The sequence below is a fragment of the Neofelis nebulosa genome, chromosome 17 (assembly GCF_028018385.1).
Source record: "Neofelis nebulosa isolate mNeoNeb1 chromosome 17, mNeoNeb1.pri, whole genome shotgun sequence".
NCBI classification, from domain to species: Eukaryota; Metazoa; Chordata; class Mammalia; order Carnivora; family Felidae; genus Neofelis; species Neofelis nebulosa.
In genome coordinates this window covers 20502941-20530244 of record NC_080798.1, presented here as the reverse complement: position 1 = coordinate 20530244, position 27304 = coordinate 20502941, and the positions used below count along the sequence as shown (strand labels likewise).

Sequence of the window (27304 nt, the reverse complement as noted above, 5' to 3'; positions counted from 1 at the left end):
GGGCTTCCTCTACTGCTCAACGATGCCATGCCGTCGAAATTCCTGGGTCATAACAAGAAGCAGTTACCAGGCACCTCATTAAATGCCTTATTCTCCTTCCCTGTAAGCTAGTGGGCTTTGGTATAGTTTGCTAGCAGGGATCCAGACATACAAATGTACCTGTAAGACGCATGGAGGGTACAAGGTTGGAAGAGTCCAACAGTGTCTCCTGGATCAACTCAGAAGGAGGAGCAGGCGTTGGGAACTTGTTTCATATACCTGTTTCATGCTGAGGACTAACGGAACCTGGGCCTCTGGAAAACCACTGGGCTTAGCAATACTGATTTACTTCAGGGCCCCTCTGTCTTTAAGGGGGTGTTTTCATGGTGGAATTCATACTTACATAAAAGATGATGGCAGGGGCTGGAGTCAGGCGCCTGACGCTAATGTAGGAGAGCACTTTAAGCATGTGGCCTTCCCGGCCCGCCACGTACACAAGTCTGGAAAAGTGATAATACGGCACCCGTGGATGGGCGTGCAGACTGTCGTGCCATCACTGGGCTTCACTACCAAGGCCACGGAGGAAGGGACTGAATCGGAACCTGGTGCTGTCAGTGGGAGTCGGTCTCTGGGGGTGAGTGAGTTTGGGGGAAGTAGGTGAAGCGGTTAAATGCTCCTGAGAGCAATGCATCCTGGTACCATGGGTCACATGAATGGGGAAGAGCAGGGGGCTGCCCTGGGGGGGAGACTCGACCTGCTCTGTGTCCTCAAAAGTTAGGCAAGAAGCAAATGGAAAAACCAGTCTAGGGGCCGTGGACCCCGGTGCTCAGAGCACCCGACAGAAGCAAACACAGGGGAGCCTGGCACTCCCTAAATCCAAGCTGTACAGAATTTCCATATTTCAAAACCTGAACCAAAACACGTTAAGGGTGGGTCAGCAGACTGCAAACAAGTAGCTTAGACTCCCCGCCCCCAAGAACTCCTGGTGATTCAGTAATCTGAAAGACGAGGTTTAAAATGTTGAAAAAAGGGGAAATGCCAAAAATTTCTAAAAAATACAAAATTACCATAATTTAAGAATCAACAACTGATATACGAGGTGCCAGTGAAAAAATAAATTAGAAACTAGATCTGAGTTACGAAGTGTAGAGAAATGGAAAATGCAGACAGGAAATTAAGAACAGGAAGAAGCCCAAATATATTAAATGGGGTAAGGCAATCTCAAAGAAGGGCAGAGAGCTTTCATGGAATTGAAAAACAACTTTCCAATTAAATCCAGCTCTAGACAAAAAAAAAACAAAAAAAAAAAAACAAAAAAAAACCAAACATACCCAGATACAAATATTAGAGTGGAAGGAAAAAACAATTTTTTTTAAGCTTCCAAATTTAAAAGATTAGCTACAAAATTAGGACACACAAAATCATAACAGACGTGGAATGAGAATCTTTTTGGCGATGAGGGAAATTGGTTTTCAGATTCCTGTGCTGTGCAGCTAAACTACCATTCAAGACGACTGACTTAGTACATGTGTAGGTAAACAATGACTACGGCACATTTTCTGCTCTCCGTTCCTCATCGGAAACTATTAAGAAGTCTACTCCAACAAACAAACAGGGACCGAACTCAGAAGGAGTTGATTGAAGAAGCAACGTTAAGGAAACAGCAGTAAAACACGTTGGTATGTATGTGAGTGACGAGGGAGACAAAGGCAAGAGAAACGTAGCTTCAGTGAAATCTCCTTACAGCTTGCAACCCATTGATACACACCACCGATAGAAACGTGCAGAGTGTGACCTTCCTCGAGGAACTCGTGGCTGCCTTAGTGCCCTCACGTTGATGTTCGATTAAAGACTAAAAGTAACCTTAAGAGCAGCTAGCCCCTCAAGGTCCTGAAAGCCTTGCTTCCAAATTCCTTCGAAACTTGCTTAAAAGTACATAATCAGTCACTCCTCCCAACCCCGGTGCAGCTCTTTCTGCCCTTGGGTCCTGTCCCCGTGCTTTAATAAAATCACCTTTCTGCACCAAACGCGTTTCAAGAATTCTTTCTCAGCCATTTGCTCACGAACCCCATCATAAGTATTGGATTTTTAATTTTTGTCCTGCATGTGGCAGGTTGACAGACGATGTGAAAGGGAGAGCCCTTGCGGGAGAGGGGAGAGAACAGAGAGGCTAGTAGACTCTTAGGTGTTCGAGTTCAGTTTGCTGGGTAATTGCTAAAAGAATAGAAATACAACTTACACGTCAGCAGAAGAAAAAAAATGACATTTGATGGATAATCAGAATATGATTTTTTTTTTTAAGCCAGAAACCCCCATGATATTTGGAGATTAGTCCCACTGCAATAGTAATCACATCAACTGTGACCAGAGGCCGCTGGCCTGGCCCGAGATGCCCCGGGGGGGCTTGTTGAAAGAGACAAGCCAGAGCCCGCCGTCGCCGCCGTGAGTGTGGAAGATACAAGGGTTGGGGGATGTGTTACCAAAAGCAGCATCCTAAAGCTTGCAGTGACCGCAGTATCAGTATCAGACAATACAGAACGTAAGGCAAAAAGAGTTTTCTCTGAAAACGGAAGCCGTCTACGCAGAAACTACAAAAAACAGGAGCCCGTGAGAGAGAGGGCCAAACTTGACAAATCCCCCGAGAGCAGAAGATTCAAACAGTCAAGGCACAAGCTTGATGATGATATAAAAATCGAGACGGCGGGAACACAATACACCTTATTTTGCAGACCCTAGGAAGCATTTATAAAAACTGCAGTAAGCCACAAGGAGAGGCTTAAAGCTTCCGAAGAAGTGAGGTCATAAAGATCCCACACTCTGACTACAATACGATAAAATCGCAAGTCAGGAATACAAAGGCCAAAGGGCCCTGTCTATTAAAAGTACGTATTTGAACTTTGAAAACGACATAAACAGGGCGTCGGATTAGTTCCCAGAACAAGCCAGTGAAACTGGGAATAAAGGAGTCGCCAGATGGAAGGAGACAGACAGGTGGCTCTGTGACCTCACGCTGTAAACCCCTCAGTGTTTACAGCCCTCCGTAAATTCCAACTGCTCAGAAAGCAAGCAGGACTTTTGGAACTGGAGACCATCATTGCTAGTGTGGCTGGAAGGCTGAGCAGGCAAGGAGGAGTGGAGCACTGACATGGGAGCACTGATTCTCCCCAGTGTTGTGTGGCCGGAGCTGGGAAGCGTCTGCACGCGGTGATAGCCCAGGACAGGGCCCATGGGCGATATGGAGTGAACCCGGCATGCTGGGCATAGCGGTATCATTCAAATCAGTAGGGGAAAGGACGGACTATCAACAGGATCTGGGACAACAGGTAGAGGTTGGGGGCGGGGGGAGGAGTGAGATTTATGCCTCATATCAAAATGCATTCCAGATTGATCAAAGAGCTAAAGTAAAATGCTGGAAGAAAACACGGGTAGGTGTTGTTGAAAGGCGAAAAGTTTGTCTATGTGAGATAGGAAACTCAGAAACCAGGAAGCAAAAATCTTAGATTTGACCCCACAATAAATTCTCTCCAACAGAATTCAATACAACACGAGTCCCAGGCCACCCCCAAGCTGCACAGGCACATGAATGATACAGAATTAACTCAAAATGGATCATAAACCTAAATGTGAGGGTTACGCCTATAGAATATAGAACTTCTAGGGTAAAACAAAAGAAAAAATCTTTGTGACTTTGGGTTGCGCAAAGGCTCTTAGATGTGGCAACAAAAGCGTGACACATGAACGGTACAAACTGGGCTTTGTCAAAGTTAAAAACGTGCATTTCAAAAACACCATTAAGAAAGAGAAGTTGGGGAGCCTGGGTGGCTCAGTGGGTTAAGCGTTGGACTTTTGATTTCAGCTCAGGTTATGATCCCACAGTTTGTGAGATCAAACCTTCCATAGGGCTCTGTGCTGACAGTGTGGAGCCTGCTTGGGGTTCTCCCTCTCTCTCCCTCTGCCCCTGCCTCTCCCCAGCTCATGTGCATGGGTGTGCTCTCTCTCTCTCTCTCTCTCAAAAGAAACATTAAAAAAAAATGACAAGCCACAGACTGGGAGAAAATATGTGTAAGTCAGATACCTGATAAAGGACTTGTATCCATAATATATAAAGAATTCTTACAACTCAATAAGATGACAAATGGCCCAATTTAAAAAGTGTACAAAAGGGGCACCTGAGTGGTTTGGTTAGTTAAGCGTCCGACATCAGCTCAGGTCATGATCTCACAGTTTGTGGGTTTGAGCCCCATGTCGGGCTCTGTGCTGACAGCTCAGAGCCTGGAGCCTGCTTTGGATTCTGTGTCTCCCTCTCTCTCTGCCCCTTCCCCACTCACAATCTGTCACTGTCTCTCTCAAAAATAAACAAACACTGAAAACATTATAAAAAATAAAAATTGGACAAAAAGATTTGAATAGATTTTTCATCAGAAGATACATGAATGGCTAATCACATAAAAAGATGCTCAGTACCATTAGTAATTAAAGAAATGCAGTTAGAACCACAATGACATAACTAATATCCACTAAAAAGACTGTAATTAAAAAGACAACACCAAGTGTTAGTGAGGATGTAGAGAAACTGGAATGCTCATGTATTGCTAATAGAAATCAAAATGAAACAACCAACTTGGAAAACAGTTAAGCCATTTCTGTACAAGTTGATCGCAGATCTATTATACGAGCCCTCAGTTCTAGTCCTGGGAATCTAAGAGAAATGAAAACATATGTCCGCACAAACCCACGTGTGAATTCATAGCAGCACTGTTCATGATAGCCCAGACTCGAAGCAACACAAACCTCCATCTACCTGTGAATGGGTAAACAAAATGTGGTATATCCAGACAGTGGCAGAGGATTCAGCAGGTGAAAGGAACGAGCAGGTATATGCTATGCCATGGATGAACCTCAAAACTAATATGCTGAGTGAAAGAAAGCCAGATGCAAACGGCATATTGTATCATGCCATTTAAGTGAACTGTCTAGAAAATGCAAGGTTATAGACACAGGAGCCGGTCAGTGGTAGTCTAGGGCTGGAGGTGGGAGCAGGGATTAACGGTAATTAGGCTGGAGTGAACTTTTGGTGTGATGGAAATGTTCTAGAATTGAACTGTGAGGACATTTGCACAGCTTAATAAATGTACTAAAATCATTGAATTGTGTAATTACAAAGTGAGTTTATGGGATTTAAACCTCAGTGGAGCTACTGAAATTATGTTTCTAAATATTAGCAGCAAACTCTCAGAAACTGAAAAAAAAATTTTAAATACTATTTACAAGAGCACAAAAAATGAAATATTTTGAGGTGAATCGGAAAGAATATGTGCAAAAGCCACATACTCTCAAAACTACTCAAAAACTATTCAAACAACTGTATTTGAAAAAAATTAAGACCTGGGGCGCCTGGGTGGCTCAGTCAGTTGGGCGACCGACTTCAGCTCAGGTCATGATCTCACAGTCTGTGAGTTTGAGCCCCGCATCGGGCTCTGTGCTGACAGCTTGGAGCTTGTTTCAGATTCTGTGTCTCCCTCTCTCTCTGACCCTCCCCCGTTCATGCTCTGTCTATGTCTCAAAAATAAATAAACGTCAAATAAAAAAAAATTAAAAAAAAAAGAAAAAAATCAAGACCTAAATAAAGGGAGTGGGTCCTTGCCCCTAGATTAAGAAAAATCAATACCATTAAAATGGCAGCCCTCTCCAAACTGATCTGCAGGTTCCACGCAGCCCTGATCAAAGTCCTTGAGGGCCTTTTTGTAGAAATTGACAAGTAGATTCTAAAATTCCTATAGAAATGCAAAGAATCCAGAAGAGCCGAACGCTTTTGAAGAACGAATGTTGCTGGACCAGCACAACCCGTGCTTTGGCGGCGGCTTCAGAAGAAAGATTTTGTGGCATAGAGTGTGTAAGCACAGAAACTTTGGCGATTCCACTCTCAGGAAATCTATCCATTCAGAACACTGGACACTGGGGCAGAGACGTGTTCCAGAATGTTCCCTGGGTCAGTGTTTGTGACCACCACCCCCGCTCAGCCCGTGAGCCGAGGTTAAGTCGTGCCACGTCGCAAAATGGAATACAACACCGCTGTTAACTGTCTCTAGGCCAGGAGGGTCCAGGAGGGTCCAGGGGATTGGCAGGGGCTGGTGAGCTATGCCTGCTTGTGTGGATACAGTTTGGGCAGAACGGAACCCCAGCTCTTAGCCTTCGAGCTACACTGGCAGAGTTGAGTAGTGACAAAGGTGGCCTGAAAGCCTAAGCTGGGACTACCTGATCTAGGTTATGTGTATGTTCACATGGGAAGATGTTCAAGAAATATTTTTAGGTGAAAGACAGGGCGAGGTGAAAAGTAGCCCCAGCGTGCCTGTCACCCTGTGTCCCCAAACTGCCTTGTGAAGTTGGCAACATTGCTCCCCGCCGACAAGGAAGCCAGGGCCTCGCTTCAGTGGGGCCACCGGGTCCAGTGCCAGTGTGCAAACTCGGCCAAGCTTTTTGCTCCCTTTCTAGGACTTTGGGTTTTCTTTTCTCTTTTTTTCTTTTTTTTTAAAGCTTCTACTCAAATTCCAGTTAGACTTTGTGTTTTCTGTTATGCCATGATGTGTTAGCCTGGCAGAGCCCTAAGGACTTTCACCCTGGGTCTTGTTTTCCTCAAGTGTGGAATGGGCCCTGCTGCCACCGCCAACCCCCCCCCCCACCACCCCAGGGTGAGTGCTGGGGTCCCCTACCTGCCTGCCGTAAAGCAAGTCCCGTTGGCGGCACCGATGGTGGAAAAGGCCACGAACAGCGGAACCACCCAAGAGGCTGGGTAGAGAACGCGGTCGCCGAACGTCTGCAGAGAGAAGCAGAGGAGTCCTGAGGTCTCGCACAGCCCCCAGGAGCCACGGGTCCCAAGGAAGCTGCTGGGCTCTCCCCGGGGGCGGGGGGGGGGGGTGCAGGCCCCCACCCCTGGGTGGGCACTGGCTCTGAATCCCTCCGGGAGAGGAGAAACCTCTCCGGAAGAAAACGACTTATTCTTCCCCACCCCCACCTCCTGAACGGACTCCATCCTTGGCCCTCCGTCCGTCGTGTGCAAGTTTTCTGGGTGATCTCCGGGGCTACGTGTTCCCGGTAACCTACATCCCTTAGAAATGCCTGCCAAGGGGGCGCCTGGGTGGCTCAGTCGGCTAAGCGTCCGACTTCAGCTCAGGTCACCATCTTGCGGTCCGTGAGTTCGAGCCCCGCGTCGGGCTCTGGGCTGATGGCTTGGAGCCTGGAGCCTGCTTCCGATTCTGTGTCTCCCTCTCTCTCTGCCCCTCCCCCGTTCATGCTCTGTCTCTCTCTGTCTCAAAAATAAATAAACGTTAAAAAAAATTAAAAAAAAAAAAAAAAAAAAAAAAGAAATGCCTGCCAAGGTTGGGATGGGAGGAGACTTGTTTTGCCCTCCCAGGACTCTGTTAGAACACAGTCTTTCCCCTTCCTGGTGCACAGGTGGTGCCACAAGGTTGTCATGAAAGGTTGGCTGGCAACTGGGTGCATGCTAGCCCTTTGATCTCACTCCAGTGCCCTTCTGCACATCCCCTCACTCTATCAAATCTGTGGACCAAGGCCCAGACTTTGCAGAGAATAACTGCGCAGAGCCTTGGTCAACCTCTGCCGGATTCCCCTGTCAGGAAGTTATCCTGAATAGAACACTGTGTAAACTGTATGGAGTCAGCTCTTTGTTTTGGGATGCTTTACTGTCCCCCACCGTCTGACACTGAGTAATGGAAGTCTCCTCTCCACTCCTCCCTGTCCTAATTCTTCGTCCCAGTTTCTTTCCAACACCGTGGCCCCTCACCGACGTCAAGGGGTCAAGGAATTGACCGCCTTGTTCAGCAAGACCCTGTCTCCTCAGCCACCTGTCCTGGTGGTCAGTGACCTCATCATAACCAAGATGGCGTCTCTCCCTGCTCCCTGTCTCCTGTTTCCAGTTCATTTCCTGTCCCACCCCAGCTCCACAAGGTCTCAAGCATGTGGGGCCCTCCCCACCTTTTCTGCGGACCCTCACACCCATCCCCCTTGTCATCGAGACCCTCCTTGACCAGCTTAACTTGCAGTCTGTTGTTCTGATTCCCTCCTTCCGTCCCTCCCTTGTGCTTTCTCACGCACATGTGTGTCTGTCAAAACCCCAACCCCAGGGAAATCCGGCCCTGCTCCACCCGCCCTCAGTGCATGTGCCCAGGTCACAGACAGAAGCTTCCACCTGCCGGCGGCCTTCCATGGCATTGGGTCTTTGCTGCTGTCCCTAACAGCTATCCCTCCCTCTGCCCATGTCCTAGACGATTATTTCCCTCATCTCGAGCGGGTATCTCAGCTTCCCACAGACCCTAGCACCCTCCCCACAGATTCCGGGTCCTCACCACGGCCACCGCCTGGGACTGCAGGAGCTCGGTAGGAGTCATCACGGTGAAGTAGGAAACGTTCATGAGGATGTAGCAGCCTGTCACCAGTGGGATCCCGATGATGATGGCCAAGGGCAGGTTTCTGGGGGGGGGAGGGGGGGTGGGGCGAGGGGCAGGGACCCAGGGTCAGACGGAGCATCCCGTGACAGCCTCACAAGACTGTTGTCTCTGTCCAGTCCTTTCTTCCCACCCACCCAGCTGGCCGTCCACTTCTCCCTGCGGTGGGCTGGGGTCACTGCTGCCTCCAGAGGCCCACCCACAAGCAGGGGCTGTGGGACGTGACATTTTCAAATGAGAAAGAACCCTCCCGCTCTCAGACTCCAGCGTGGGGAGGTCGAACTGTTCATAGAGCAAAATAAGCCCAGGATAAAGCTGGGGTTCATTCATCCTCTCTGCTACGATTCCACTTTCCCACAGCAAAACCGAGCTCTGACGAGCGGATATACATGAGCTTATAAGGAACAATTCGCAGTATGGAAGGGGGTCCACTCGGTGCTTGGGGAAGGGAAACGTGCTTGCTGGCCCACCGTCTCCCGCCTGACTCAGTTCTCCTACCTGAAAGGGTTCCTAAGTTCTTCTGTGATGTAATTGAGTTGATTCCTAGAGAAAGAAAAGGCACACAAGTAACATAACTTCAACTTTCTTTGCTAAGGTTGTGAAACACAAAGTAAAGGTTGGCCTCATTGAAGACCCTCCACCACAGAGAAAATTCTCCTGCAGGAATCCAGGATAATGTCATTTGGAGAAAGCCCCACGATGGTGGGGCTCCCAACGTCTGCACGTCTGTCAGTGATAAGTCTTTGCCCTCTGTGGGAATCATGGGAGTTTTCAAGAATTATTGGGGAGGCACGAGTCCCCACGCTGCTTTGAAAAACCTTTAGTGTCACTGTCTGGAAGGAGAATGAAATCTACTTTGCATGAGGGAAGGAGCAGCGTCCTGGGGGGCCACGCTTCTTCCTCACAGAACATAAACGGAATCTCGTCGACTACACCTAGTATTTCCCAGGGTGCAATGGAAGTGCCTCTGAGAACTGGTGCCTCATCGAGTGCCTGGGCAGCTCTGACGGCCTCCAATTCGGCTGAGCCTGTCTGTGTCCACTGAGGCTTCTAGCTCAGGCCTGCTGCGGGGCTGGGAAAAGGTTCGGGGTTTCAGCGTCTGTGGGGTCTGAGGAGAACAGAAGCGGGGGGGGGGTGGGTGCTGAACCAAATGGAGACGTGGAGGTGAACTTTAGGGTCCCCCCCGCAAGCCCGAGGAAGGGGAGGTCCTTGCCTTCCTTGGTTTCAGCATCGTACCTGAGAAATCCCAACCAGATGGGGGGCACCTTACCATCCATCGTACGCCCAGAGTCCATTATAAAATGCCAGACTGATGGCTCCCACAGACAGTTTTGTGCCCTCAAAAGAATTCTCAAAATTCCTTGTGTTCCCTGTAATTAAGTCAGACAGTGGATTGTGGGTGTCAGAGGACCACACTGGGATCCTGCATCATCTCCGTATGACAGAAGGACAGGAATTGTGGCCTCAGGTTATCAGACAGACTCTGAAAAGCAGAGAAACCACAGATGCTTCCTGCTGAACTCCTGCCAGGCTTTCTGAGACACAGGCCTCAGAGCACAACCTCCGAGTGGCACCCACCCTCCCCTCCAGCCGCCGGTCACCTTGGGCCAGGAGGACCAGCCCGCTGATGATGATGATGGCCACGATCACCAGCTTGGCCCCCGTGAACACGTTCTGGACGTAGCTCCCCAGCCGCACGCTCAGCGAGTTCACCGTGGTGATGAGCACTAGAAGGGGCCAGAGTGGGGGCGATGCCGTGCAGCCCTGGGCTCAGCACCTCCCTCCTTTCCTGGGGGCCTGAGAGGGTCTCCTGCCCCCGATCCTGTCCTCTCCACTGCCTCATTCATCAGGTGTGCCCGGCGAGGACCCCTGAGTCCCACGACATGGAGAAGCAGCCAGTCCCCAGGTGAGTGCTGCCTTGAGGGACAGACTACTGCCAGGGCTTTGGGCCCCCACCAGACCCTGCCCTGCTTCTTGCCAGTGCCTCCAGGCCCACCGGCCTTCTTCTGGGCATTGTGGAGCCGAGGCCTGTCTCCCCACGTCCCCTGTGCCAGGTCTTTCCTGACCCCAGCCCGGAGCGTCACACTCGGGTACTCACGGATGGCAGCGGCAGCCAGGCATTTCACGACAACCGGAGGGGGATTGCAGCCCGAATAGAAGGGCGCACAGACATACTCCGAAAAGCTGAGGCAGATGATGGCAAAGGATGTGGGCTTTATGACGAACAGGCTGGTCCAGGAGAAGAGGTAGGCAGGGATGGGCCCGAAGGCCTCCATCAGGTAAGGGTACTCGCCCCCCGACTTGGTGATCATCGTGCCAAGCTCTGCAAAGCACAGGGCACCTGGAACACAGAGAGGGGGTCCCCTCAGGCCCCTGGTGAGGAGTGGCCCTGGTCACCCCCTCCCTCTGGGCCACGCCCACGCGGGCCACCATGGCCCTCTCCGCAGACCACCCTGAGTTCTGGCCATTGCTCATTCCAGAGCAAGCCCAATTTGCACCTGGCTGCCCGCGGGCGTCTAAAGGAACCCCCGGCAACAGCAAGGCCAGGACACAGATTGTGCTCACACAGCCCGCCCCCACCTTCCACAGGGAGAGCTCGCCAGGGAGGGGCGTCTTTGTTACCCAGTGTTGCGAGGACCCCACAGGCCGCCCATATGATGAGACAGGGCCCCACGGTTTCCGTGTTGCTGAGCACAGACTTGGGGGAGATGAAGATCCCAGAGCCGATGATGGTGCCCACGATGATGCAGATGCCGCTGAGCAGGCCCACCTTGGATGTGGGGGAGGGGGGGCATTAGTGCCACCACCCAGGACGCCGCGCGGCCCGCAGACAGCAGCCCTCAGCCCTCTCCCCCCTCCCCTCCCTCAGCGCAGCCGGCGCAGCCCAGGTGAAGGCGCTTCCGGCCTGTGCTGTTGCAGCAAAACACCAGGCTTCACTTACATCAGGTCCATGCATCCTCACCACGGCCTCATGACCCCATTGGACAGGGGAGAAAATAGAGGCCCAGGAAGGTCACGTGACTGTCCAGGGATCTACAGCCAGAGTGGGTAGACCCGGCTCAGGTTCCAGTCTCCCAACCTCTACTCTTATTGACAAAGGGGCCCAGACGGTGAAGGCTGATTTAGCAAACAGTGAAATCAGGGCTGGGGGTCCTGACCAGGGGCCCTGGCCTCTCGGGAGCAGAGGTGGGGACAGGCGGGAGAAACCCAGGCCTCTAGGCGCAGAAACATCTGGGGGCTGTGAACTTTCTCTGATGCCGTTTTGCAGGGTATGCGCTTCCTAGCGACAAGCCCCGCCTCGGACACGTCCCGTGGAATCCCATTCCTATGAAATTTAAGAACAGGCAAAACTAACCTATGGGAATAGAAACTCAGGGCTGGGGTGGGGAGTCCACCTGGAAAGGGGCAAGAGGGAGCTTTCTAGGGTGAGGAGTTTGTCAATACCCATCAGACTGAACACTGAAGATCTGCACGTCATGTACGGAATTACTGGGTTGAGTCCAGTGAACACGGAAGCCCCCGGCCGCGGTTTGCCAGCAAGGGTCACACGCAATCGGGGAGGGGCCAGGGAGCAGGGTCAGCTCCTGTGTTGGCCTCGGGGCCGGGGTGCACTAGCGGGTTAGTCTCGGCTTTTCTCCTCTAATGGCCCATGTGGCTGACCAGCCCAGAGGCCCTCAGCATTCACTTCGAAGCCGCCTGAGTTTAGGAATGACTTGAGGACCACCTGGAGTTAGTTCTGTGCTGTTCGGTGGGCAGGAACATGCATTAGCCACTCCTAGGGACCCCAGCTCCCAGGCCAACCCACAGTCAAGTGGTGCTGTCCCCCAAATCCCTCCTCCATCCCCTCTGCCATCAGGCATGGGAGCTCTCGGAGGCTCCGCCCAGAGCTCAGGCCACTAGTTGGGCCCTCGAAGCCATTCTGATCTTGTTCTGGAACTCTCCTTCCTCATCCTGTGAGTTTGAAGCTGTCCTTCCACACCCATCCACCTGCATCGAGCTCCGTTCTGTCTCCACTCCCCCCTCCCCACAAAGCTCCCCTTCCCTGCAGCTCAATTGCCAGCCCCATGTGACACTGACCCCCTCTAGCACGCAGGCACCTCCAATTCCAGCCATTACTACATACATTCCGTCTCAGAGGGCTCATCCATGTCAGACCCACGTCACACTCACCACCCCTGCTAGACTCACTGAAGCAGAATGAGTTTCCCATTACTGAAGGAATACGAGGGACACACAAGGGGCAGATTCTTGGTAAAGACACTATAGAGGGGATCCCAACATCAGAAGGTCCTGTCTGACCACCCCCCCGCCCCGAGGCCATCGGTCTGGGCAAACACCAGCCCCTCCAGGTACTCGCCAGGCACACAGAAGCACATGCGGTAACCTCGCAAAAAAATGCTAAGTTCACTGGCCAGAGGGAAAGAGGTGCATCCAAAGAACTGCTCACTTAGAGATGTGCTTTACAACGCAGATCAGCGGGGACTTCACCGGGGCCCCTCCTTGCTGCCCTTGACCTGGGAAGGGCCGGTGCCCAGGGACCAACCTTACCTCCTTCTGGAGACTCGTGGTCTTGGGTTCCTTACTCTGGATACTCCGGATGGACTTCTCATCTTCTCTCCGATTCCTCAGGCTTGTCTCCTCCATGTTCCCCTCCTGCCAGTTCTAGGACAGCTGCAAGGAGGGCATGGGCCTCGACTCAGCAGATGCTGCAGTGGACAGGATGCAGACACGGGCTCGGCGAGGGCTCTCCTTCTCAGCCTCCGGGCCCGTGGGGCCTGACTCCAAAAGCAGATGAGTAGCTACTGTTTTAGGGTAGACTTGCTCAGTCCCAGGGTTAACAACCCATCCCGACCGCCGTTGATGCTGCGGGGAAGGGGGGTCCCGGGCTCTTTTCCAAGGCCCCCCGCCCCCACCGATCAGCTCCTGCTCGTCAGCAACGATGCACTCGAAAGTCATTCTACCTCCACCTTCTTTTTTCCCAAAAGCAAAAAGAAGTATTTTAGAACACACTGGAATACACTCAGTGGCATCAATGGCGAGGAATGACCGCTTTCCTCGTAGTTGTTGCCCAAGAGTAGAGGCGCCTGGGGCAGGCCAAGGGGATGCTTTTCATTGAGTGAGACCGGGCATGGAATGCTGAGGAGATTCGGCTCGAGGCTCACTAGCTGGCGGTCATTTCCTGTCCCCTTTCTCTAAATAAAGTCCCTCTCAGCCTCTGGCCAGGAGAGTAGCGAACCTTCCCATCGCCCTTCAGCCTTACCTTCCTGACCTCGCGGAGTCCAGGAGCCGCCCAGCGAGGCTGGCGGCTGCGTCTGCACTGTCGCGCCCTAGGAATGGCCATGTCTTGTGCCCAGGAGTGGAGGAAGCCAGAAGGTACAGAGGTCAACGAAGGTAATTATTAAACACATTTTTTTTTTTTTTTTAAGCAATGAAGCTTGGACACAGCACACAAAAAGGGGAGGGTCAGGCAAGCCAGTTTCTGTGCACAAATGTTTTTGTGTTGTTCATTTATGTCTAGAACATTGTTTTTGTCCTTAACCAGATTCCCCCAAATCAGCAACATCCTGTAAGGACAACTCCCTCCGAAGACTGGCATCCGAGGGGATAAACTTTGGAACCAAGTCTTTTATTGCCTTAATGGGCTGTATTTACAACCCAGGTCAGGCGGCACAAAGAGGAACCGCCGTGCGTGTCACTTGCTGGGCTGGGCAGGGCGGGTGCTTTCCTCCCATCTGCTTCTGGCCAAGCCCGGAGGAGGAGGGGGCAGGTCTTTCCCACTCACGTTTGGCAGTGACCGGGTTCCGGCACCCCTGGAGCTGCAGAAGAGTTTGCCAGAATGTGGACCCAGCCCTGAGGCCTCCCGCAGGCACCTGCTGTCTGCATGTGCAGCTCCAACACCGGGACTGTTCCACTAGGTGGTACTGCTGCTCAGGTGGCCCAGTCTGTGTGACCCTGCCCGTGGAGCAGTAAGGGGATCCACTGTGTGGCCCTTACCCGATGGGGAAACTGAGGCCCCAGAGATAATGGAGTGCGTGAAGGCCACAGAGGTCCGGCTCACTCAGAGAAGGAACAGAGGTGCCTCAGATGTGCTCAGGGGGCTGGGGACAGACCCACCCTCCCCACGAAGGCTGACTCAGGTGGCAGCTCTAATCCCTTGTCTCAGATAAGTTTTTTCTTTGGATGGAGGAGTCCAGCCTGGAGCATTGTGCTGTTATCATGACCACATCCTTCCGGTTGTTTTGCTTTGGAGTAAACACGACAGCATCCCCGATATCCAGAAGAGACCAAGGGTCAACAAGAAACAGCAGGGCAAGCCACGGGTGGCCACACTTCCGGGCAGGCAGATTTCTCAGACTTGTCACTTGAAGGCATCTGGAGAATGTGGGGACCCTCGCTGTCTCAGAGTCAGGGTCCCACGCAACTCATCAGAGCAACCGCTCCCCTGACCTCTGAGCACAGGGCTCACCTGTGGGCCCACCCACCTTGAGCATGGACGCCACAGGCCGGGGCAGGACGTGCTGCCCCACACAGGACCTTCCCACAGGTTTCTTTGTGTCATTCCTGAAGTCTCTGCTAACACAGCAGCGCTCAGAGTGTAGTTGCTGGGGCGTCTAGATCTGCAAAACACTGCAGAATCCTCCCTGGGTCAAGGTTGCCTCCAAAGGGCTGATGTTCTAACAGAAATCACCTGAGGAGGGCAGGGTGGGGTGGGGGGTGGGAGGGCCCCGCCCGGAGCCGGCCACGTGACCACAGGTAACTCAGCCTCTCCCCAGGCACCCCGCCCTCTCTTGGAACCATAAGGACTGCAGAAAGTTAGCATTCAACTGGGGTGGATCCCCTGGTCTTCTGGGGCCTCTGCCAAGTGCTGAGTTTGGAACATCTGGGCACGCGGCTCCTTCAAGGGTCAGAAATCTACCTGGGTTAAATTGGGGTCCGTGGTGAGCATTTCCTTGCATAAAGCTGTTGTTTCTTCTTTTTCGCTGTTTTCTTGGCAGAGTCCGTGTTCAACCAATTAGCAGAAGTTCTTTTCCCCCTCAGGGAAAATCATCTGGATTTGTTTTCACCCACTTCCCCACCCCCACTCCTGCCATTCGTCGTGACCTTTGGCTTCTTGTGTGTCCAGCCCTCCCACCCCACCGCTGGGGCTTTGCTCCCTGCAGCGGTTCCCTCTTACGGCGCGCGTCCTGGGAAGTTTCAGGTTTCCTTCATACAACTCTGTTATTTCTTAAGTTTCTGCTGAGGCTCTTGACCCTCACTTTCAAACGGTGCTTTTTCCATTGCAAAGATGATGATATTATCACCGTCTGCATTTTATGTTATGTTACGGTCTCATATTTGGTACATATGGTCTCGTATTTGGGTTCCCTTGTCCTGTAACGGTTTTTACGGACATGCTTGGCCTGGCCGTGGGACTACCTTTCTCCACAGCCTCCTAATGTCTTGTGTTCTGATTCACCTTCCTCCTCAGAGGGTCAAACCCTCACACAGACGCTGGATCTGCCTTTACTGGCCTCAGCTGGTTCCAGGCGTGCCTTCGAGTTTTTAAACTTTCTTCTGTTCCTGAGTTCACACGGTCTTCTGTCCCTTCTCGCCGCTGCTGCTGATGGTTCAGAGCCTCTGGGCAACCACCAAGACCTCATGGCAGGTGTTCACCTACTACCTGGATTCTAAGCAGAGGAACTTGTAAAGAGTCAGTGGAATGTGCAATGTCTTTAAATGCCAAGGACTTACAGTCTAACCATAAAACAATTAGCAAGGGAAGCACAATTTATAAATTCTTATCTGGGAAACGATGTATATCCAAGAGCCATTGGGATAGTATAATTCTACCTTAGGACTTTGTCCATTTTTTATTAAAAATTTTTTAATATTTTATTTTTTAATTAAACATTTTTCTAACATTTAAATTTTTAATAATTTTTATTTATTTTTGAGAGACAGAGTGCAAGTTGGGGAGGGGCAGAGAGAGAGAGAGAGGGAGACACAGAATCCGAAGCAGGCTCCAGGCTCTGCCCTGACAGGCTGACAGCATTGAGCCTGATGTGGGGCTTGAACCCACAAACCACAAGATCATGATCTGAGCAGAATTCAGACACTTAAACTGACTGAGCCACCCAGGTGCACCTCTTGTGATGAGAACTTCTAAGGCCTACTCTCTTAGCAGCTCTCAAAGAAGCAAATCTGGAGATTTCTTTTGTAATCGAGGCAAAATATATAGAGCAATAAATTTCTCCTTGTCACCATTTTTAAGTGCTCATTAAGTGTGTTCACAGTGTTGTGCAACCATCCATCTCCTGAACTTTGCGGTCATCTTCCCAAACTGAAACTGTGTACCCTTTAAAGTTTTTAAAATTTTATTCATTTTGAGAGAGAAGGAGCATGAGTGGGGGAGGGGCAGAGAGAGAGAGAGAGAGAGAGAGAGAGAGAGAGAATCCCAAGCAGACTCTGTGCTGTTAGCACAGAGCCCAATGTGGGGCTCGGACTCACAAACTGTGAGATCATGACCTGAGCTGAAATCAAGAGTCGGATGCTTAACCAACTGAGCCACCCAGGTGCCCCTAAACTGTGTACCCTTTAAACACTAACTCCCCATTCGCTCCTTTGCCTCAGATCCTGGTAGCTACTATCCTACTTTCTGTCCCTCTGACTTTGACCAAGTACAGTAGATCAAGTGGAGCCATGCCATAGCTGTCCTTATGTGCTGGAGAGGTCTTAAACAGTTAAACATATATGCATTCCCACAATGCAGCAAATCCAGCCCTGGCTGTTTACCCAAAAAGAATAAAGCCGCGTCCATGGGGATGCAAGCTGGTGCAGCCACTCTGGAAAACAGTATGGAGGTTCCTCAAAAAACTAAAAATAGAACTACCCTACGATGCAGCAATTGGACTACTAGGCATTTATCCACGGGATACAGGCGTGCTATTTCGAAGGGACACATGCACCCCTATGTTTATAGCAGCACTATCAACAACAGCCAAAGTATGAAAGGAGCCCAAATGTCCATCGATGGATGAATGGATAAAGAAGATGTGGTATATCTATACAATGGAGTATTACCCAGCAATCAAAAAGAATGAAATCTTGCCATTTGCAACTACGTGGATGGAACTGTAGGGTATTATGCTAAGTGAAATTAGTCAGAGAAAGACAAAAATCATATGACTTCACTCATATCAGGACTTTAAGAGACAAAACAGATGAACATAAGGGAAGGGAAACAAAAATAATATAAAAACAGGGAGGGGGACAAAACAGAAGAGACTCATAAATATGGAGAACAAACTGAGGGTTGCTGGAGGGGTTGTGGGAGGGGGGGATAGGCTAAGTGGGGAAGGGGCACTAAGGAATCTCCTCCTGAAATCACTGTTGCACTATATGCTAACAAATTTGGATGTAAATTTTAAAAAATAAAAAATAAAATTAAAAAAAAACCCTGAGAATAAACTGAGGATTGACGGGGGGGGGTGGGAGAGAGGGGGAAAGTGGGTGATGGGCATTGAGGAGGGCACCTGTTGGGATGAGCACTGGGTCTTGTATGGAAACCAATTTGATAATAAATTTCACATTTAAAAGAAATAAAAAATTAAAATCAAAATCAAAATTTAAATTCTAAAAAAAAAAAAAAAGAATAAAATCGCATCTACACAAAAATTTGTATACAAATATTCACAGCAGCCAGGCTGTGTAGTGAGCAGAGGGCCAGGGGTCAGGCTCCCCACGGAGGTGGGGAGAATGTGGGGTCTAGGAGAAGGTTCTCATTTAGAGGAGAGACACCTGAGGGTCTTTACTGCTGATGGGAAGCCTGTGTAGAGACAGAGAGGTTGCCCAGAGTGACCCACACTTCAGCTCTAGGAATATCTAGGCGTGTGTGTGTGTCCTCCTGGAGGGAAGTAACCCCACCCGTTGAGCCCAGCTGCTTGAGGAACTGAGGGGTGACCGTTACCCAGTCAGCTCAGTTCTGAGAGGAAGTGGGTCCAAGCCAGACAGTTCACAAGCTCTGGCTTCTGGGAACAGTGTTGGGGGTCTGTGAGGCCCGGAGAGCTACCCAAGGCTCTCCTCTGCTCCCCCTCCTCCTGCCCCCCACAATTCACTCACGTGCACTGGGTGGAGGCTTATAGGCTTGGCCGCTGGGCCCCAGCTCTGGCTCATCAAGGTCCAGTCTTACGTCTCTGGAATCCACGCATTTCTCTTCCTGCTCCAGCTTCTGCCCTCTTCTGCCGATTCTGCTGGTTCCACTTTGCAAACCCTGCATGCACCCCCACCCCGGACACCAGTACCGAGCAGTCACAGGTGGTCGACCAAGGCGAGGGACAAGCCAGAGCGTGGCTCCAAGGCAGGTCCTGCAAGGCAGGCCCTGACCTCCCTTCCCTCCTATTTCCTCTGACTCCTCCTCCCCTTCCACTGGGGCACAAGTGCCTTCACCTGGAACATTCTTGCTCCAATAAGATGGCCCTTCTTCACAGAACCATTTTCTGTGGTTTTTTGCCCTTCCCTCACAGGAATTCGCTCACTCCTCAATACAGCTCATCTCCCCCTCCCCCCACTCAGTGCTTGACCTAAGTGTACCCTGTCCTCAACTTCCACAAGAGACTTGTGCCCCTGGGAGCTGCACCAGGTAATGGTCCCGCGCGCAGTGAGAAACATCCCCCTCCAGGAGCAGGCAGGGCCCCTGCAGAACCTCCGGAGGGCCCTGCTCTGTGGGCGCTCCACCCCTAGACCAGAGAGGGGCAGGTGGAAACAGGGCTGGGTCACAGTCTGCCCCACAGCACGGGGCAGGCACCCAGCCTGGCCTCCTTCTTCCCGGGGCTGCAAGGCTCCATGCAAACCCTGGAGGCCGGACTCGACGCGGAGCCCCCTTCCTGGCCTTGCCCCCAGAATTTGGGTAGCTGGGGCTATGGTGCAGTCCAGGGCTTGATGAGGGGACCAAATGGACAAGCTTTTTGTTAAGAATGACAGAATAGTTAGGAAGCGGCGGGTGCCTCTGAGCAGGGGAGTCCTGGGGGCAGGCATCGCACTGGCTGTCTGCTTCCCTCCGTGGCCTCTGTTACGCCCCCGCCCGCCACCCTCCTTGCCCCACCTGAGTGGTCAGCTGCCTTCTGGGCACTGTCACGGGAGAGAAGCCCACAGCAGGCTGAGTGGGGCGGGCGGCCCTGTGGGTTCCCAGTGAACACGCTTTCACGGTCCCCAAGCCTCTCGAAGCCTCCCTCTTCTGCACGTGTTCTGCTTTTACTTCCAGAGTCTGGACCCCTCCAGCCTCCCTCCTGGGACCACAGCCGTCCCAGCGTCCACTTTGGTCTTCCGTGTCCCCAAAGACAGCCCCCAGCCTCCAAGGCTCCCCGCCCCCGAGTCCTGAGAGTCCTCAGTGCCACCCGCTTCTCCCAGTGCCGCATGGCCACACTGGTCCAAAACGTACCTTCCGTCTACAGTCTTATGTCCCATTGACTTTCTCAAAACTTTACTGGAATTCTGTGATTAAGCAAACTTCGACTCATTCTCTGAGTGCCCATACAAAAATGGTCACCTGATGCCTCCCGTATGTCTTCAAAACAATCAACGGCCCGTGCACGGACCCCTGAGCTGAGGAGCGGCCGTTCCCATGAATCCAGAGTCCGCGGGAACCGCATGTTCAGTTTGTGACAGGCGAGCTTTTCTCTGGAGCTTTGCCACACACCCGCGTCCCCGGAGAACACTCCGCTCCGTTTTGCACGGTTCGGAACACCGCACGGCTGGATCCACACCGCGTTCTGCGCGGACTCGCGGTGTTGGTACGACAACATGGGGAAGACGCCCGTGGATGTGCGGGTTTCATTCCTCCACGTGCTCGCCGGCCCCCGGCCTTGGGGACAGAGCAGGGGTTTCCATCCGGGGGCTGAATGGACGGGAGACTCTGGCCCCGTTCCTACTGCCTCTCAAACGTGTTAGGTTGGCTTTGTCACACACTTGGCGTTTTTGATGGGCTAGACGTGTGTCACTTGACTTCCCGGTCTCCTCCGCACGTACTCATTTAGGTTACTCCCTCGAAACGCCTGTCCCTGCCTCTCCCGCTGTTTTCTCTTGGGCTGTCTTCTGCTTCCCGGCCTCCTTCACTCTCTCTGGACGAAGGGCGTCTGTCAGCCGTGGCACACGCTCCCCACTACGTGGCTTGTCCCGCCACGCGGGCGAAGAGCTCTTCATTAATTGTATTGTCGTCAAATTGTCATGTCATCCTCTGTGGTTAGTGCCTTCTGGGTTTTGTTCAAGAGATCCTTGCCTGACCTGCAGTCGTGAATTGTCTTCTAGAAGCTTAGTTTTGCCTTTCACATTTAGCTCCCTACAGAACTGCCCAAGAGAAACACACCGTGAGCCACATACGCGCTTGGAAGTTTTTCTAAGTGGCCGCATTTCTTAAAAAGTAGAAATGACAACAAAAATAGGTGAGAGCATCGACTTTCACGATAGGTTTTGTTTCACTCAATTACATACAAAATGTCACCTCAACATGTAACCGGTAGAGAAATTATTGGTGAGATAGTTTATATTCTTTTCACAGTAAGTCTTTGGAGTCTGGTGTATGTTTGACGTTCACAGCACAGCTCACTCTGGGGGCTAGATTTTCATTAGAAATACTTGAGTCACGTTTAGAATACTTCAGGAAATTTATGGTTGGAATGGCCATGTGCTCCAACACACACGCAAGTTTTCCTGTAACTGCTCGGAGACCCTGCTCACTCTGGAAACTCACGGCTCTGGGGTCCTGTTCTGTTTCCTTCTCTTTTGGCTCTGAAACAAGCAGTTTTACTGTCTCTGGTCTGGAGTCTAGAAGTCCAAAGTCAACGTGTGGGCAGGCCATGCTCCCTCTGACACCCAAGGCGGGGTGTCCTTCGCGGCCTCTTCCTAGCTTCGGGGGCTGTCGCTGGTGTTCCGTGGCCTGGAGCTACATCTCTCCAACCCTGACGGCTGTCACCTGGTGTCCTCCCTGGGTGTCTCTGTCCTCACATAATCTTCTTTTAAGGATACCAGTCATCTGGCATAAGGACCATCCCTGCTCCAGTCTGGCCTCATCTAATTGCTTCTGCAACAACCCTATTTCCAAATACAGTCCCATTCTAAGGTTCCAGGGGTTAGGGCTTCAACATATCTTATTTATTTAAAAAATGTTTTTAAGTGTTTATTTTTTTTGAGAGAGAGAGAGAGAGAGAGGATGAGCAGGGGAGGGGCAGAGAGAGAGGGAGATACAGAATCTGAAGGAGCTCCAGGCTCTGAGAGGTCAGCACAGAGTCCGACGTGGGGCTCGAACCCACAAGCCCTGAGTTGAAGTCGGATGCTTAACCAACGTAGCCACCCAGGCATCCCTAACGCATCTTTTTTAAAGGGGACACAATTCCACTCCTATACTTACTGAGTCTTTGTCTTTCTTTACAGAATTTTCTTCTGGGGAAATCCAACTCAGCATCTGACACCCACTGAAATGCTACGTCCCGTCCTGCCCAAAGCCTTTCAGGAATTTCCTGCCTGCCCCCCCCCCCTCATGCTCCCCCAAGAAATTACATTTCTCATGTAGCTCATTCTCCCTGGCTGGCCTTCCTGCCAGCCAAGGTTGGCCAGCTGCTCCGTGTACCCCGCACCGAGTCCAGGGCCACCCCCTCGTGTGGTGGCTTAGGGTTTCACAGGCCAGCACAAACCGTCACTTGGGAATTCAGAGACAAAGGAGCTATCACAGCACATAGAGACGAACCAGGTGAGCTTTCCTGCGAGATAGGGGGCAGGGCGTTGGGAGATGGGAGGAGAAGAGAACCTTCTGGGCTGTTTCTTGAAAGTATTATTTTTTGTTTTGGAGGGTAAGATCATGACCATGCCTCTGTACGATGAGGTTTCGGAATGTCCTGCGCAGCGTTCAGCCAGCAGCTCCCACAGCAGCCATTAAGGTTATGGGCTCGTTGTTTCTGTCCTGTTTTCGCCCAAGCACCTAGCATGGTCTGGAATTGTTTGCCTTTGTTCTCGACACGGGGCACAGAGATAAGCACTCCATGTGTATTTGCTGAATAAATAAAGTGCATTGAAAGAAAGACAATTCAGGATTTTCTGCCCTCCCCAGAGTTGGAGGACACACTGATCTCCACAGAGAAGCTGCCGGGAAAGGATGGGCTCTCCCACCCTTCTTGGAGCCACTTCCGACCCCCGTGCCCTCTGCACAGATCGACCGGAAAGCTGAGGGCAGCTCGCCACCTGTTCTCACCCCAAACTCACACCCATGTCCCGGCTGTGCCCCGGGCCCGCTCCATCCGACACTGAATTCCCCTGCTTTTTGCCAAAACCAAAGGCAGCAGGGCTCACTGAGCTCCTGGGGCATGTTTTATAACTGTTTGCCTGCTCAGGATCATTCTAGAGCCATATGCAGACTCCCCAGGACCAGGAAGAACAGCACCGGCTACTGCTCTGACAGGAAACCGCAGGATGAAGCAGTCATCCCTCCCAGCAGTCTGGCCTCCCTGCCCACCCTGACCTCCTGCTGTCCCCGGGTCTTCGCCTCTGCCCAAACACCCCTCCCGGGACTTCTCCAGCTTCTGGAGCCCTGCCCATCCGGCAAGGCCCAGGGCATTCCAGCTCCTCCACACAGGCCTGGGTTCAGTCTCTGGGCTTCTCTGTCGCCGCTTCGCCTGTCCTGCCCTCCTTTGCACCCTGGATAGCCCCCGGCGGGAGGCCCAAGAGCTGCATGACCCCACCCCTGCCTGGCCACGACGAGGTCCAGGGGCCACCAAAGTTGCAATGTTCTGTAACAAACAAAGTATGTAAGTGTAACAAACTTAAAGCAGAGATGTACAAACGTTTACTTCCCCAGGGAACAAAATGCTCTCACAGAAGGCGGGAAAAGGACAGGAATGACAAAAGCGGTTCTCTATGTGTGTGACAAACTGCAGTGTTCCCAGGACGAGCCACCCTACAAGCCCAGGTCCGAAAGGCGAGAGACTGCCACCTCTCAGCCTGTCTATGGATCTCCAGAGAGCTGGTGGATTCTTTTGAAATAACATCGAGGAGGGCAATGATACGTAGTTTTAAACCCTGGGGAGTCTCCCTACCCCTGGTAAAATGAAAATAAACTGGCATTGTTTAACTGTTGAACAAACTGAACAAAATGTAAGGCAACTGTGACCTTCTGTCTCAGCTTCCCAAGCAGCAATCAACTTCTCCATCTGACCGAGGGCCGGCGCTGGCCAGTGTGCATGCCCAAGCCGCGAGGGTTCTAGGATTCTACCCTCCATACTGCTCTTCAGGGTCCTGTGCAGCCCACTGTCCCTCATTTTCTTGGCGTGCCAGGGACAAGCAGCCTGAGGTGGCTGGCACTGCCACCAGGAAGTGCCAGGGGACGGTCCTGAGGGGCTGGGATGACTGGGGGTGGCACAGAGAAGTGAACCTGGGTCCCCGGCACCCTTCTCAGTGGTGGCGTGGGGCAGGGGCCCTACCCTGGTGCCAGGCGGCCCCAGCAAACTGCCTTCCCAAGAGGATAAGGAAAGGTAGGGGAAGGGGCAGAACAGACTCTGTGGAACTTCCTGCGGCTGGAGTGCGAGCGCTCATTTACAAAACGCTAACACAGGGCACGGGACCATCACTGGGCTCATGCCACTTACCTCCCGTGGAGCACACAGCCCGAGTACTCCCCCAGCTGCAGGCCTAGGAGCCCAGAGCCAGGCCAGAGCATCAGGTCAGCTGTCACCCTGAGCGGCGGGTCTCACAGACGCAACCAGGGGACACGCACTGGCAAAAATCAAGTTTAGCATTGTATTGTTTACATAAAGCAACGTGTAAAAAATGGAGTAAATGTCTGAGACAGTTTGTTTCTACCTCGCCCCGAGGAAGAGAAACGCTGTGGGGCAAGGCGGGTGCCTGCTCTTGTCCTGTGTCTCTGGTCCGGGGAAAGGCAGCGCTCCAGGGCCAAGCGGTCCTGGTCACAGCCCAGGATGTGGCAGGTGGTGGGAGGTGGCTTCATGTCACGGTAGCTGGAGCCTCAGCCGTCCAGCATGCCTCTCCAGTGCCATCCCACGTGCCGGTCCTCTCCAGCGTGGCCTGCAGAAGCTCTCGGATTCTTCGGTTCTCCTTAGAGGTAGACTCCCAGACAACCTCAAGCTTGCCTTCCATTTCTCTGTGAGAAATACACACAAAATAGCACAAGGAGAAAATTATCTACAGAGCCCTTATGACTCCTAAAGTAGTAAGAACTCAAAGGGAAGAATGCTTAATGTCAGAGAACAGGTCCCATTGTGCTTGGGTTCTCAGGCAAAGACTCCCGGAGTTGAATGAAGCACTGAGACCCCCTGGAAATAGAAAAAATACAAGCCACAGGCTAAACGTGACTTCTTACCTTTCCTCTCTACGTTTTGCCTTTTCCTTTATTTTGGACCTTTGTTCTCTATAGAATTAACAGGTATAAGAATAAAATACAGTGACTGCAGTGGCTGACCTATGGCACAGTGGCCTGGCTGTGGGTGACCACACAGCATGAACCCTGCACGCCTCTCCTGTGCACCCTCTACCTGCCCCCACTGTGACCTGGCCAACACTCAGGAACCTCTCATAGCACCGTCCGTAGAGCCAACGATGGGCCCGGACATAAAGAGTTAGTCTGGGGGTGAGGAGGGGACCGCAGGGAGTGGGGCTTATAACTGAGGACACAGAGAAGACTGGCCTCAATAGCCCATGTGCTGGGAGTGAGCACCCAGAGGGAACCAAGACGTGTGAGGAAAGGAAAGGGTACCAGGGACTCTGTGACAGGAACCATGTGGAGTGCTGAGGAAACAGGGCCTGCAAGGTATATATGTCCTCACAGGGCCAACGTCCACTGGAGGACAGGGTATCAGTTACCACCTCACAGGATGGTGGACGCCATGGGGGATTCAGGGAGATAGAAAGACTGGCCTCAGCCTGGAAGAAGGAGCAGGCCTCATGCAGGAGGGCAGGGTGCGGAAGCCAGCTCCTTCACAGACATAGCCAGGTGGTTATGGAAGATGCTAGAAACTGGACTACCAAGTGGGCTGAACACTGCTGTTTAAGAAGGAGGCCAGTGAGATTGAGGGAGGCCAGTGACATGCCCACTTGTCCAGTGTCACTTCTCTTGTTAACTGTTGCTTCCTTCCAAGGCCCCTAATGCTCACTGAATGTTGAACACTATTTAATTATTTCTGTTTTCTGGGGGCTCCTGGGTGGCTCAGTCAGTTGAGCAACCAACTTCAGTTCAGGTCATGATCTCACGGGATGGTGAGGGCTTGGGATTAAGGCCTGGGTCAGGCTCGCTCTGCCTGGCTCGCTTAAAAAAAAAAAAAAAAAGAGAGAGAGAATGAATGAATGAATGATTGAGTGAATGAATAATAAATGAATACATGAATAAATAAATGAATAAGTAAATGAATAAATGAATAAATGAACGAATAGATAAATGAATAAATGGATAAATGAATAGATAAATGAATGAATGAATGAATGAATGAATGAATAAATAGGAACTCTCTAAGGGCAGGAAAAAATAAAGACTAAACTGAAGGCACAGGGGCAGGCAATAGAATGTTGGTATTGCTCTGAGGACAAAAGCCCATGACAGAAACCCATATTTTTGTAGAATAGAGACTAGGTGCTGGGCCCATGCAAACCAGGTATGACAGAAAACCCCAGGGCTTGCTCACATCCACAGTTCTCTTCTTCTTCCCAGAAAAACTCTGAACTAAGTGTTCCACAATTGGGCAGGTAAGTGGAGGCACATGAAGGACCCTCAAAGCAAGCATGGCTGGGCAGAAAATCTGCCCATCTTCCAGAGAAACCTGCTCTGAAAGACTAAGTGTCTCCTACAGGGCTGGAGCCGCTGGCTTGTTCTCAGGTGGATCGGGAGTTTGAATCTACATTGTTCCCCATGACTGGGCAACCCCAGGACCTATGTGGAGGGAACCAAGAATGAAAAGCCATTTTTGGGACAATTAGAAAAAAAGCTCAGTGGATGGGTTAAACAGTACACTGGACATAGCCAAAGAGAGAATTAGTAAACTGTAATATTAAGCAGAGGAAATCACCACAAATGCAGTTCAGAAAAATATGATATTAAGAAGTTATACCTTATAAATGTAATAATAGCATTGTGGATACTTTAAAAGTCTTTTTGTATGTTTTTAAAAGCATTACTATACTATAGCCTATTTTAAAAATTAGTAAGAAAATTAAAGTGGCTCCAAGTTTGGAAATATTTTCTAGCACCAAAGAGAAGCAAATACAAGTCTTCTCTGGTGAGAAACATCCTTGATCCTGAACCTCAGGATTCTACAGATTAAATTCAACTATATATGAGTTCACAGTTAAAAAGTTATTCTAAAAAGAAAGAAGCCACATAGGGCAAGATTAAAAAAAATTTTTTTAATGTTTTTATTTATTGAGAGAGAGAATGTGTGTGAGTGGGGGAAGGGAAGAGAGAGCAAGAGAGAGGATCCGAAGTGGACTCCGTGCTGACAGCAGCAAGCCCAATGTGGGGCTCGAACCCACAAACCGTGAGATCATGACCTGAGCTGAAGTCGACTGCTCAACTGAGCCACCCAAGTACCCCAAAAACAAATTTAAATTCTGCCAAATTTCAGATGTGGAAAAAATAACTATGAATGAAATGTTAAAAAAGAAATAAGAGATGTACTTGAAATAAGCAAAGACCAAGAATTTATTTTAAAAATGACTAGGCAGATTTTCAAAAAAAACCAAATAGAATTGAAGACAAAATATGCTGTTGTTGAGATAAAAAACAAACAAACAAACAAAAAACCTCATTGGTCGTGTGAGACAGTACACAGCTGTAGAGAGAATTAGTAACCAGAAATATTGAGCAGAAGAAATTACCCAGAATGTAGACCAGGAAA

General features: G+C 51.0%; 2 protein-coding genes across 13 annotated transcripts in view; both read right to left on the bottom strand.

The window, feature by feature from the left end:
- SLC7A9 (solute carrier family 7 member 9) overlaps positions 1-13820 on the bottom strand; it is a 28018-nt gene extending 14198 nt beyond the window's left edge. For 3 of the 7 annotated variants that reach the window (XM_058706382.1, XM_058706384.1, XM_058706383.1), the window contains exons 1-10: positions 13702-13816; positions 12990-13147; positions 11064-11211; positions 10540-10782; positions 10043-10168; positions 9712-9811; positions 8940-8984; positions 8343-8466; positions 6690-6793; positions 383-479 (exon numbers count right to left, since the gene is read on the bottom strand). In XM_058706382.1, coding sequence (XP_058562365.1) covers positions 383-479; positions 6690-6793; positions 8343-8466; positions 8940-8984; positions 9712-9811; positions 10043-10168; positions 10540-10782; positions 11064-11211; positions 12990-13085 — 1083 coding nt within the window. In that variant the 5' untranslated portion in view covers positions 13086-13147; positions 13702-13816. Of the gene's footprint in view, positions 1-382; positions 480-6689; positions 6794-8342; positions 8467-8939; positions 8985-9711; positions 9812-10042; positions 10169-10539; positions 10783-11063; positions 11212-12989; positions 13148-13449; positions 13666-13701 lie in introns of those variants that run through there. The other 4 variants (XM_058706386.1, XM_058706385.1, XM_058706387.1 and 1 more) reach the window with 4 other exon arrangements.
- Positions 13821-24177: 10357 nt separating this feature from the next.
- CEP89 (centrosomal protein 89) overlaps positions 24178-27304 on the bottom strand; it is a 70569-nt gene continuing 67442 nt past the window's right edge. For 4 of the 6 annotated variants that reach the window (XM_058708229.1, XM_058708230.1, XM_058708231.1 and 1 more), the window contains one exon: positions 24178-24561. In XM_058708229.1, the coding sequence (XP_058564212.1) occupies positions 24405-24561 (157 nt within the window). In that variant the 3' untranslated portion in view covers positions 24178-24404. Of the gene's footprint in view, positions 24562-26258; positions 26341-27304 lie in introns of all 6 variants that reach the window. The other 2 variants (XR_009256081.1, XM_058708233.1) reach the window with 2 other exon arrangements.